Here is a 13,196-nt window from a genome sequence, read left to right as displayed (position 1 = left end):
TGGGCTTGTAGCTGGGTGCTGCTCGGTTCTGTTCTGTGGAGTTCCCCCACTGGCTAAAACCAGTGCCTGGTTCTCTTGGGCTAAGCTGTAAGAGTGTCCCTTGCTTCAGTTTGGTTTGGGTGGAATAGATGTGATTCTATGGTGTAAAGTTGGTCCTCATGGGGAATAACAACAACAACAACAACAACATTCAATTTATATACACCCTGTGTGTATGTACCCCAAGAACCAACATGTAAAACTTTCTCATCATCAAACTTTCAACCCCTCTCTCACAAGCCCTGGGTGGAAGACCTCTCCTTGCCTACAGACAGCCCCCCAACCTTAAACGACTTCTCACTAACAACCATGAATCGGCCAGCAGAGTCACCAGCACAGGTACCAGGCCCTGCAACAGACCCAGATGCCAACTCTGCCCCTATATCTACCCAGGGAATACAATTACAGGACCCAATGGCATCAACTACACTGTCTCTGGCTCTTACAGCTGCTCATCCTCCAATCTGATATATGCTACCATGTGCCAACAATGCCCCTCTGCTCTGTACATACGACAAACCAGACAACCTCTGTACAAAAAAATAAATGGACACAAGTCTGACATAAAAAATGGCAATATCCAGAAACCAGTAGGAGAACAATCTACCAGGACATTCCATCAAGGACTCAAAGGTCACCATAGAAACATTTCAAAAACTAAATCCAAGCTGCTGAATTGGAATTCATATGTAAATTTGACTCAGTCAGACTTGGATTGAATAGAGACTCTGGATGGTTCTCTCATTACCCGAAGTAACTGCCTTCAGGCATTCCATTCAGATTCTGCCATGGAGGGAAGCGGTCACGCCCAGCCTGGATTGCACACTCCACCTCTCTCATGACTTTTGCAATTGATTTACATTTACATGCCCCTGTCAGGATGTCTCCTGTCATACTCCGTGAGGCCTGTTTGATTCTGTGTGGCTCTGATGTTAGAAGCTGTTCTCTACCTGAAATGTGAGAGCCTGTAATCTCTTTCTCGCCCTGTGGTCTCTCTTTCGCCTGAGAAGCTGGGCCTCATGGCCTTGGAGTTTCTCACACATCATCTCTGCTATGTCCTGCTGCTCATTTATTAATCTCAGCTAACTGTTTCCTGGAGGGTGGAAACTCTGGGGCTGGGTTTAGAATCCTATATACATTGTGCTTGTAGAGAAACGCCATTCCTGGCAAGGATTGTAATAGGGAATGAATTAGTAGCTTATCAAATAAAATGCTTTAACTCCTGCAGTTCCTGGACTCATGCAGTGAAGTCTTTACTTGGCAGAACCTCACAGGCCCTCACTCCCTGCACCCTCTCCCCCCTCCCCTCCCCACCTATATATCTCTGGCCAGTTTCTTCATACCCTCCATGCATCTGACAAAGAGAACTGTGATTCTCAAAAGCTTATGCTACAATAAAGTTGGTTAGTCTTAAAGATGCTACTGAGCTTTTTACTATTTTGCAACTACAGACTAACATGACTGACTCCTCCGGATCTATTTCTCATCATTGAGAACAATGATGGGCAGTGGCAGGTCAGCCTGCTCAGAGGGGTACATGAGTAGTGGGGGAGCTTCAGTTTGGTTCTGTTGGACTTTCTGTGTCTGGAGTTTGTATTTCGTAGTATGCTTTTGGCCAGAGCAGCCTTGCTCCAAGTGTTTCTGCCGTGGGAGTCAGCCTGAACTGTTTTCTCCACATGAGGAACAAATGGAGTGGCTGGGGCACACCTTGTTCAGGGGCCCGCAGTATTGGATCCTGGTGTCCAATATTCCTGAACCTTGGGAGGTCTTTAGAGGACAGTTGGGAGTATGAAAATATGGTGGATTTTGATTGCAAAATGCCACCCCCATCCACTTGGATAGCCCTGAGATAGTTTTCCCTATAGGGAATAATGGAGAGTGGCTGGGGACACCTTCTTTGGGGGCCCATAAATTTGGTCCCCGGGATCTAATCTTTATGAAACTTGGGGGATCTTTAGATGACCATTAGGAATAGGTTTCCTACGAGCTTGGACAAAAAATTACCTCCCCCCGCCCCACCACAGGATAGCCCCAAACTGAGTTTACCACAGGAAACAATGGCCGAATTTTACCCAGTTTGCTCTGTCTGGTGTAGTGGTTAAGAGCGCGGGACTCTAATCTGGAGAACCAGGTTTGATTCCCCACTCCTCCACTTGAAGCCGGCTGGGAGACCTTGGGTCAGTCACAGCTTCTAGCTCTCTCAGCCCAACCCACCTCACAGGGTGTTTTGTTGTGGGGATAATAATAACACACTTTGTAAACTTCTCTGAGTGGGTGTTAAGTCATCCCGAAGGGCGGTATATAAATCGAATGTTGTTGTTGTTATTACTGAACTGAACTGGACTGTGTTCTGCAGGCTTGGATATGAAACAGCTCCATTTCTGTTGATTAACTCCGCTTAGCTTGGTTAATATGCTGTATATAGCTCCTGACAGCTTTCGTTCCAGTATTGTGGCCTCAAGATCAGAAATAGATATTAAGGAAAAGATTAGATGTGGCAGATCAGAGCAGGCTCAGCAAGAATTCACTACAGAACTAGGGTGTTATATTGGCTAGGGGGCCCCATTAGGACCAGATCTCCACGAAGCCAGTCACTCTAGCCTGCCTCACAAGGTTGTTGTAAGAACAAAGACGGGGGAGAACAATGTACGTTGATCTTTGGATGGGTGAGATAAAAATATGGACATATTTCTCCTGACCCCCTGCCCACCTACATGCAATATGAAACACCACCTCTGTTCTGGTTCAGATGCACTGAGCTGCTGCCTATCAAAAGCTCATGCCTTTAAGACGAACTCACAGGAACAAATGAAGATGCAGAATTCTTGGTGGTGGGGGGGTTTTCCCCCCTCCAGGAGAAAAAAGAGTTGCTCACCTGGAATCCTAAAATGTCTGTCCCATTCCAGAGGAAGACAGCAGGGGGCAGCAGACTCCAGTCCAAAAGGAACCGTTCCTTGATTGCCCAATTCCTTTCGGACACCCGCTATCGGCCTTCCCTCCCACCCAGCATGGCCTGCCCCTACCTTACCGAACCGCAGCAAGCAGGACCGAGAGTTATTGAGGCTCGTTTGCAACTTCAAAGCACCGCAGGCTGTGAAAACTGGAGGGAGAGAGAGAGAGAGAGAGAGACAGAAATTAAGTCAACCGGACGAACATGTGAGTGTTGGATTTGTGAGGAAGGGTGTGGGAGGCACAGGCAGGCACTGATTTGGCACAGATAAGAGACAGCCAAAGGATTCGCAGCTGGCATTAAATCTCTGCCCATAACTAAATTTGGACGCTCCTATGTGTTCCTGCATGATCAAATGATCCGGTTTTGGTCACTCTGGGATGGATCTGCAGAGCCGTGTTTTTATGGGTGTGCAACATAGTCTAAAGAAAACGGACATTGCAAGCCGCTGCGTTGGTCCATGGAGGTGAATTGGGGGCTTCAGACAGCACTGGACCAAGCTGAACAAAGTGGCCCTTGTGGCACTGGGGGAGCTACTTGGTTCCGCTTTCTTCTGGCCACAGGTGATATCCATGGCAGTAGCCCACCTGGAACTGTCCCGGTACAGTTCAGAACCACTCTGCCCCTGTTGGGTCCCAGAGATTTTTCCGCTGGCCCTAACAGAAGGCATTGCCCTACTGTTGATTATGGTACCTGGAGATATCTGTCCATCCCGGTTCTTAGTGAAGGTTCTTGCCCTGTGAAGCAGAAGAAGCTGGTAACTGCAAGCAGCGTGCCTTCCTTTTGTTCATCTGCTGGGGGAGTCTGTCATGATTGTAGCAGGAAAAGGCAGGCGTTAGGCTATCAAGACTCAGGGCTTCTTGGAAATGGCTGGGAATTTCTTTCCCAGGAACTTTGTGTCCTTCAAATCAAAATAACTGTGTGTGGAAATGACTCAGAGCCACAACGAACAAAGCCCAGCAGCTGTGAGGAGCAACAGAAACGAAACCAAGAGTTGTGGTAAAGGCTGCAACTTTTTGTGTTGGCCTCACTATTCTCCCTTGCTCTGTGGCTCCAGTGTTATGTGTAGCTGTCAGAGATGCAGAACTCACATTCTTTCTTGCTACTATTTCCAACCATGTAGGGTTGGCTCGGTGATACAGCATCTACTCTGCCTGCCGAAGGTCCCACGTTCAATCTCAAGCTTCTCTAGATAAGGGGTCAAGCAATAGGTGATGTGAATTGGCTTACCATGTGCCCACTTACGGTGTGCAATCTCCCAAGAATTCTCCTCTTTGCCTGCTGCCACTCTTAGTGGTGGCAAGAGAAAACTAAAGGGTGCAAAAAGGCTCTGGCCTCTAGGCCAGTACATCTAGCTCTAGGAATCATTGCAATTCTATGGTAAAACTCTATAGTTTTACTACAAAGTTTCCAGTGATTCCTAGAGCTACCCATTGCCACTGGAAGTTACACAGTGACATTGGTGATGTTACCAATGTCATGCACACCCCAAATACCCACCTCATCCAGCCCGCTGTTGGTTGCCAGGCTCGTCTTCGCAATCCTAGATGTGAATGACTTCTGGCTGAGGCCCTGGAGAGCGGCTCCCAGTCGGACAGAACAAAACGCTGACCTTGATAGACCAAGAGCCCAAGAGCTTTGTACATAATCGCAGGTATCAGGTGTTGACTCCCATCAAACCAGGTTTGATTCCCAATCCCCACCTCTCCCCTTGAAGCCAGCTGGGTGACCTTGAAGGCCCAGTTCTATAGTGAATCAATATGCAGGCCTGCATCCACACTGCAAATCTACAGCCATTGCTGCACAAATTAAGCATTTGGTACTGAGCGCATATTTTAGCATTCTGAAAATTTAAACTTTCATTTCTAAAAACCCAAGTTTCTTGCCTTTGGGGCTTCAGGTACATGATTAAAATAAATTGACAAAGGCAGGTGAAGTCTCATTTCTCAGAGTGGAAGCAATCATTGTGGGAGTCAATAGCATGCCTTTATTTTATTTTTATTTAAAATATTTGTATGCAGCCTTTCTATCCAGCTTCGGGTCCCCAAAGCATGTGATTCCTTGCTGGTCCCAGTAATTAGCTGAACCATAATAAATCTTGCAAAATAAACAACATATACTTCACTTGCACAAGTTGCCCCATTTAATTTAATTAATTTGAATTAACAAAATTTGTAGCCTGTTTTTCTGTCCTCATAAGGACCACTAAGGCTGCTAACCAACATGCATAATAAATTATTCCCATCCGCAGTAGTGGATGGGTAGGAGGTATTCAAGAAGAACAGGAAGTGTCGTAGAGGAGGTGGGGTGGCTCTGGATGCGAGGAAAGGGCTTGATGGTCAGGAAACACAAGGAGGAGGGGGACAGCCCAGTGGAAAGTGTCTGGGTGAAGATAAGGGAGGGAAGAAGGACGAGCAGTACTGTGGTTGGGGTCTGTTACAGACCACCCGACCAAGGAGATGAGGTGGATTCTGCCCTCCGTGAGCAGCTTAATAGAGTAGCCAAGAAACATGATCTTGTAGTTACGGGAGTCTTCAACTTGCCTGATGTGTGCTGGGAGACCAACTCTGCTATGTGTCCAGGGTCATGCAACTTCTTTTTTTTAAATTAATTTTCATATTCTTAAACAAACAAAACAGTTTTTTAACAATGAGTACAACAAGTATAACAGATTACTTTTCTTGTGATAATACATCGTTGGTGATCAATTCCTTTTATATTGAGTTAGTGATTCAACAATATAACTATAATTTGTAAATTGATACACCAACTATACATTTATCTATATAATATAATATAAATTCTATGCTTGTGTATATACCTGAAAAAGGAAAAGAATAGAAAAAATTATCTCTGCCCCCCTCCCACCCTCCTCCCCTCTTTCCCCCTTACAAAAACTATTAAACTCAAATTAAATGTAAAACTATACGTGATTCATAAACAAAATGCTAAGTACAATAATATGATAGCTGTACAGCCCCTCCCCTCCCCCTTTCCAACTTACAAAAACTATTAAACCCAAATTAAATGTTATCTATTAGTGATTTATAAACAAAATGATGTACAATAATATGATGGCTGCACAGCCCCTAAAAGACCCTGTAGGAAGTGGTCTCCTAAGGGTCTTTGTACAAATGTACGAAGTCTAGGGACTGTCATTGGTGGGAGCAAAGAGAAAAACTGGCTCCCCCACCCCCAAAACCTCAGTACAGCAGTATTAGCTTTGTTTAATTTATGATCTCTGAATTCTGATCAATCCCCCTCCCTCTTATTTTTACTTTTAAGTAAAGACAGGAAAAAAAGACTGAATTTCTTGACTTCTGAAATGTTTTCCATTGTTGTTATTCAGTTATTTCAAACTGGGATTTTGCTTCCTTTGTGATGAGTGGGTGGTTGAATTAGTTTTCTCTTTTGTGAAGACTTCAATGAATCTGTAGGAGAAATGCCCAGATTCTGCAGTAAGGCATGTCCTGATTCATAAAGATGTTTGTCCTTAAATTGGACATGAAGTTTGGGGTAGTTGATCAATTTATATTCAGTTTTTGCATCGCGTAGTGCTTCAGTAGTTGGTTTGAGGACTCTTCTCCTGTTTAATATTTCCTTTAGAAGATCTGTAAAGATTTGAAACTGGGATCCATTATACTGGAGTGTTTTTTGTTCCCTCGCAATTTCCAGAATTCTTTTTCTTGCTTCCCAATCTGGGAAGGTAGCAATGATATCCCTTGGAGATTTCCTGTTTGTTTTTAGAGGACTGACCCGATAAGCTTTGGAAATTGCTGGAATGATATTTTTACCTGAATGCAAAAGGCTAGCAAGCCAGTTGCCTAGGAATAGAGATAAATCTTGATTTGCTGTTAATTCCTCATTCACCCCCCTAAATTTAAAATTCTGCTGCCGTGTTATTATTTCCAGATTTATAACTCTTTCGTGCATCTCCTCTTTCTCCTTTTGCAGAGTGCAAATTTCGTTTTGCAAGGAGTTCGAGATGTCTAACGCACAGTCAGTTTTTTGTATAACGCCATTCGTTTTAGCTTGGAGATCTGCAATTTGGTCAAAAAGCGGCTTTATAAGATTTGCCATTTTGTTTAGGATACTAAATTCCATGTTTGCCAACAAGGCAGCAAGTTCTAAGTCAGGAGGGATATTCAGTGAAGTTCCTACCACGTTCCCCGTCGGTGCCATCCTGCTTGTGCTGCTTGTAATTGCTGGCTCTGGTGTCGAGTCTTGAGATGCAGGAAAGTAGTCCTGCAGACATTTTGCAACTGTGCCGTTTCGCTTCTTAGTATTAGCGCTGGGTTTCCCCATGTCTGGGAGCAATTTTTAGTTTAATAAGATGGGGGATTTGAGGATTTTGGAATGAGGTGGGACAGAGCTCAGCTCTCAGGTGTCCATCTTCTCTGAAGCTGGTGTCACGCCCCCCCCCCCCGGGTCACAGAACTTCTTGACCTGCCTGGTTGACGACTTCCTTTTTCTAATGGTGAAGGAAGCGATGGGGGACTTGGCCATACTGGACTTGATATTAACTAACAAGAAAGAGTTGGTTGCCGGGGTAGAAGTGGTGGGAACCTTAGGGAGAAGTGATCACGTCCTCCTAGAATTCCTTCTTCTGCGGGGTATCAAGGGAGCTTGTAGCCAAACTCGCAGGTTAGATTTTAGTAGGGCAAACTTAATAAACTTAGACATATGAATAGAGCTATTCTACAGAGAAGAATGCTGCAAGGGAAAGTGGCGAGTGAAGGGTGGGCTCTCCTAAAATAAGAGCTTTGCGGTCTCAAGCTATCACCATTCCAGCAGGGCGGGGATGCAGTAGAGGATCAAAAAAACAATGTGGATGAACAAGGAGCTCTGTGATGAGCCAAGGAGGAAAATGGGGATGTTTAAGAAATGGAGGGAAGAAGAGTATCTAGGAGTAGCTAGGCACTGTAGGGCAGCTGTCAGAGAGAAAAAAAGCTCAGAATGAGCTGAGACTAGCCAATGGGGCTCACCACAACAAAAAGATGTTCTTCAGATACCTGAGGAGCAAACGGAAGGTGAAGGGGGCTGGATCCAGCCCCATTGCTGGATGAAAATGGAGAAATTCTGACAGAAGACAGAGAGAAGTCAAAAAGGCTCACTGCCTACTTTGCCTCAGTTTTCTCCCTGAAGGAGAGAATGGGCCCAGCTAGAGATGGTAGTAGGCAAAGCATGACTCCAGGGCTGCTGGTTGACATGGGCAGAGAAGTTGTGGAGAAGCACCCTGCTGCACTGGATGGTCAGATGGGGTGCACCTGAGGCTGCAGCTTTCAAAAGAGCTTGCAGACCCTTTGTCGGTCATCTTCCACCTGTCTTGGAGGACAGGTGATGTGTTGGAAGACTGGAGGAGGGCAAAGGTCATCCCGATCTTCAAGAAAGGGAAAAAGGAGGATCCTGGGAACTACTAGTCAGCCTGCCCTCTGCCCCAGGGAAGATACTGGGACAGGTATTAAAGGTGTCAGTCTGCAAGCATCTGATGGACAGCACGGTGATACGGGGAAGTCAGCAGGGATTTGCCCCCAACAGGTCCTGCCAGACCACCCTCGTCTGCTTCTATGATCGAGTGACAGGCTTACTGGATTGTGGGAATATTCCCAAAGTAGTTTATCTGGATTTCAGTATAAAGTTTTTGACAAGGTTCCTCATGACATTCTGATGGATAAACTGGTGGACTGTGGGCTGGACTCTAGGATGGTTAGATGGATAGGGAACTGGCTGGATAAATGCACCCAAAGAGTAGTTGTCAATGGCATCACGTCTGACTGGAGGGAGGTGTCCAGTGGAGTGCCACGGGGCTCAGTTCTGGGCCCAGTGCTTTTCAATATTTTTATAAATGATCTGGATGAGGGTATAAAGGCATTACTTCATTAAATTTGCAGATGACACCAAACTGGGAGGCGTAGCAAATACCTTTGAAGACAGGGATAGAATTCAACGAGGTCTGAACACACTGAGAAAGTGGGCAGATATGAATACCATGTTATTTAACATGGATAATTGCCAGATTCTCCACCTGGGTAGCAAAATGCAAAGCATTCATACTGGAAGAGTGATACACTTCTGGGTAGCAGTGTGTGTGAACAAGGTCTTGGGATATGGGTAGATAGGAAACTAAATATGAACATTCAGTGTGATTCAGCAGTAAAAAAGGCGGACACAATCTTGGGATTCTGGAGACCCAAGCCCTATGAGGAAAGACTGAGGGACCTAGGAATGTTCATTTTGGAGAAGAGGTTGAGGGGAGACATGATTGCTCTTTTTAAGTATATAAAAGGAGGGAAGGGAGGAGAGAAGGGAGCTATTCCTGTTGGCAACAGAGGATAGGATTCAAAACAACTACAGGTGGGAAAGTACAGGCTGGATGTTAGGAAAAATTACTTCAATTTAAGAGTAGTTTGGTAGTGGAATTGGCTGCCTAGGGGTATGGTGGGTTCCCCCTCATTGGCAGTCTTCAAGGAGTGGCTGGACAAATACTTGTCGGGGGTGCTTTAGGCTGCTCCTGCATTGGGCAGGGGGTTGGCTAGATGGTCTGTAAGGCCCCTTCCAAGTCGATGATTCGATGATTCTAAATTTTAAAACGACCGAAACCACATTTTAAAATGACTAAAACAGTTAAAACCAGAGCTAAAAACATACAAAGACATAAAAACAATGATTAAAACAATTAAAACTATTAAAGCCGTTCACGCTTTCATGATGCAAAATGGGGGGGGGCAGTAGTTGGAGCACGGAGTCCCTTAGTTGATATGTCTCCCAGTCTCTTGATGCCTCATCTGTTTACAGGTTTGCCCAACTCCTCCTGCGCGGCGCTTTCCTCTTTGGAATGGTCATTTCCAGTCCTGTCCCAAAGAAGCTTTTTGGAGAGATCCGGTCCCCCAATTACCCCAAGCCGTATCCAAACAACAACATCAGCACGTGGAACATTGACGTGCCAAAGGGCTTCAAAGTGAAGCTGAAGTTCTGGCAGTTCGATTTGGAGCCGTCTGAGGCTTGTTTGTATGACTATGTCAAGGTGTGTATTCGATTTATATATAACATTCGATTTATATACCGCCCTTCAGGACAACTTAATGCCCACTCAGAGCGGTTTACAAAGTGTTATTATTACCCCACAACAATCACCCTGTGAGGTGGGTGGGGCTAAGAGAGCTCAAGAGAACTGTGACTCGCCCAAGGTCACCCAGCTGGCTTTGTGGAGGAGTGGGGAATCAAACCCGGCTCTCCAGGTTAGAGTCCCGTGCTCTTAACCACTACACCAAACTGGCTCTCTGTATGAACAGAGATGGGGCGCAGCATGGCTCGGGAGGGGGTTACTTGGAGACTTCTATTCCTTGGGCCAAAGGAAAGGGCGTCTCTGCCTTTTGCTGGCATTATATGGCCCTTGGCATGCATTCCAGGACTCTGTTTATTTATTTATTTATTTACAAAATGTGTATGCTGCCTTTATGCCAAACGGGGACCATTACCCTCTTGCTTATCTGTATTACCCTCTACCTTATGCATTTCCCTCTTCCTTATCTGCCCTGCCTTCTCCACCTCCCCAATCTACTGTAGGCATAGCCAAGACCTCCCCAAGGGTTGCTTCTACTCCTGGTGTTTGGTCCAGCGCTGATGCGGGTGGAGACCGAGTTATTTTCCTGTTTCCATGCTGTCATCTTTTGGCTATTCCCCAGCTTTGAGTCAATCTTTCCAAAACTTGCTGTCCTATGATCTTTTGGGATGTAGCACAGCAAGTCCAGGGTGGCTGCCGTGTAGATGGGAAAGTCTGGATCTTTCCTGGTCTTGCTCACATTAGCACCATTTCCTGTCCCCAGTCCCATGGCAGCTATTTCCTTCCTTCACATCACTGGAGGGCTGTTTTGGGTATATAAAGAAATGGCAATCAATACATTGATTTATATATTGTGAAATATCAATTACTAATTAACCCCCTGCCCCAAGTTCTCTGCAGCCTGGGATGGGGGTGGCCTCTGTGAAGGCAGGGGAAATGCGAGGCAAACCAGCAGGCAGATGTTCTGTCTGAATGCCTCTGCATTTGTGTTAGCAGCAAGAGACCAATTGCCGCATAGAAGCAACCCAAGTAGGATTTGCAGCTTTTTCACCTTTGAATAGCAGGCCACCTCCATTTCCAAAATAATTGCCCGTGCAGCATTCCTCTCCACCCAACCCCACTCCCGATGGAGTTGGTTGAGGAGCGTCAGGCCAAAGTCCCACTGGGTCTCTGGACAGGGTTGTGTGATCTGTTGGTGTGAAATTCCGGCTTCTCAAGCTTCCTCCTCCTCTTCTCCTAACCCCCCAATTGGCCCCCACCAGATCACAGCAGATAAGAGAGACTTGGGCCGGTTCTGTGGCCAGGTGGGCTCAGCCGCTGGCAACCATCCTGGAAGCAGAGAGTTTGTGTCCTCAGGGAACCGGATGCAGCTGTCTTTCCACTCGGACTTCTCCAATGAAGAAAATGGCCAGCTTGTCTTCTACAAGGGCTTCCTGGCCTATTATCAAGCTGTTGGTAAGTATCCAACCTCCAGACCCGGAGGAAGAACGACTCCTTGCTAATTCAATAATACAAGCTGATTAGTGAAGGTCTAACTGGGGAGTTCTGCAGGAGACCTGAGTGGTGCTGCCCTGTGCAAGCAGAATCCTTCAGTCACGAATGCTGACTCTTGGGTCACCTGCTCAGGTCCAACTACCTGGGAAATCAGGTGCGGAGGAATTGCCTTTTTCACCATCCAGCTACTAACGGGGAGAAAAGCAGCCAATCTGGGTGCTTTGAAGCAGGTGGAAGGTTGACCCTCTGGGCTGACCCTCTAGAATCATTTGCTGTCCAGGAGTACCAGGATTCTGGGCGGTGAGGCTGGCTGATCTGTTGCAATTGCGTGCAGGGGCCCCCACCCCTGCCCTGCCCCTGACTGGCATCCTAGAAGGCACTGAGAGAACTGACCAGCTTTGTTCCCTGTTGAGTGGAGGCATCCTTTCAGGAACTGACAAGATTTGGGTGAAGATCAATGATCAGTTACCAAAAGAAGGGGCTGGAACCAGCTGGGAATGCAGAGTTTATCTGAGCAAAGAATCTCCATTCTAAGGACTCAACTGCCCTTTGCAGTTTCTTCCATCTTTATTTTAAAGGAATTTTTTTTTCTTTTGCTAATTTATCTGCTAGGATTGCTTTAACAGGAGGAGGGCAAGGAGAGAGAGGGAATCTTCAGCTCTCTACTCCTGTTCCAAGAATATGTTGTACTCAAGCCGCAAACATCCATGGAAGGGACACGAAACAGCCCCCTCGTGAGCGGAAATTGGGAGACAGTTGCAGAGCTGCCAAGCAACCGGTGTAGCACCGTGCAGGCCTACAGATTCTGTGGAATCTGCAGGCCTGCATCTGGTGGAACACAGAACCAGGAAACGTTGTCACCATGCCTTGCTTGCAGAGGTCCCGCTAGGCGCTCTGGAGGAGCTGTAGTCCTGCACGGTGCTGAAATGGAGGCCCTGGCAGCTCCGCTACCGCCTCTGACATGAACACTTGTCAGGCCATCAAGATCAGTGTTGCCTGCTCAGAAAGGCAGTGGCTGTCAGGTAGGGTTGAGAGTTCCTCCACTGGGGGGGGGGGGGTCACCCACTCTCACCTTCCACCTCCCACTTACCTGGCCAGCAGGGGGAAAGGCAGGGGAACGCGCCTCCTGGGGCACGCTCCTGGGCGGTGCGGTGTACTCCTGCACACTGCAGTAGGCTGATTTCAGCCTGCTGTGGAGCACAGGAGCACTCCAGAGCCCGTCGCGCTGCCCCAGCAGCACTCGCACGCACCAGAGTGGCCCAGTTCAGCTTGCTGCGCTTTCACATCTCCTACTGCCTGGTGCTTTTAACTGGAGAGCTCAGAGCCAAAACAGACAAGATGCCGCTGCCAGCGCGCTCAGCACCCAAATGCATTTAGGGGAGCAAGGGGAGTGCACTGGCAGCAGTGAGAGGAAGCGCATTCCCCTTGCTCCCTCGCACTCCAGAGCAAAGCGCACTGGCGGTGGTAAGAAGGACAGGGAGCCAGCAGCTCCCTCTCCCTCTCGCTGCTGCCAGTGTGCTTGGCTCCCAAGTGCATTTAGGGGAGCAAGGGGAGCGCGCTTCATGCTGCTGCTGCCGGTGTGCTCCACTTGCACTCGGGAGCTGAGAATGCTGGCAGTGGCGAGAGGGAGCCGAGAAGACTAGATGAGAT

At 47.1% G+C, this 13,196-nt stretch overlaps 1 protein-coding gene across 2 annotated transcripts in view; it reads left to right on the top strand.

Annotated features, from left to right (window-relative positions):
* Nucleotides 1–3,036: 3,036 nt before the first annotated feature.
* C1R (complement C1r) overlaps nucleotides 3,037–13,196 on the top strand; it is a 33,833-nt gene continuing 23,673 nt past the window's right edge. For both annotated transcript variants that reach the window (XM_055002656.1, XM_055002655.1), the window contains exons 1-3: nucleotides 3,037–3,195; nucleotides 9,785–10,013; nucleotides 11,315–11,507. In XM_055002656.1, the coding sequence (XP_054858631.1) occupies nucleotides 3,194–3,195; nucleotides 9,785–10,013; nucleotides 11,315–11,507 (424 nt within the window). In that variant the 5' untranslated portion in view covers nucleotides 3,037–3,193. The remainder of the gene's footprint in view (nucleotides 3,196–9,784; nucleotides 10,014–11,314; nucleotides 11,508–13,196) is intronic.

The sequence above is a fragment of the Eublepharis macularius genome, chromosome 18, assembly GCF_028583425.1.
Source record: "Eublepharis macularius isolate TG4126 chromosome 18, MPM_Emac_v1.0, whole genome shotgun sequence".
In the NCBI taxonomy this organism is placed as follows: Eukaryota; Metazoa; Chordata; class Lepidosauria; order Squamata; family Eublepharidae; genus Eublepharis; species Eublepharis macularius.
This window is presented reverse-complemented; position numbering and strand designations above follow the sequence as displayed.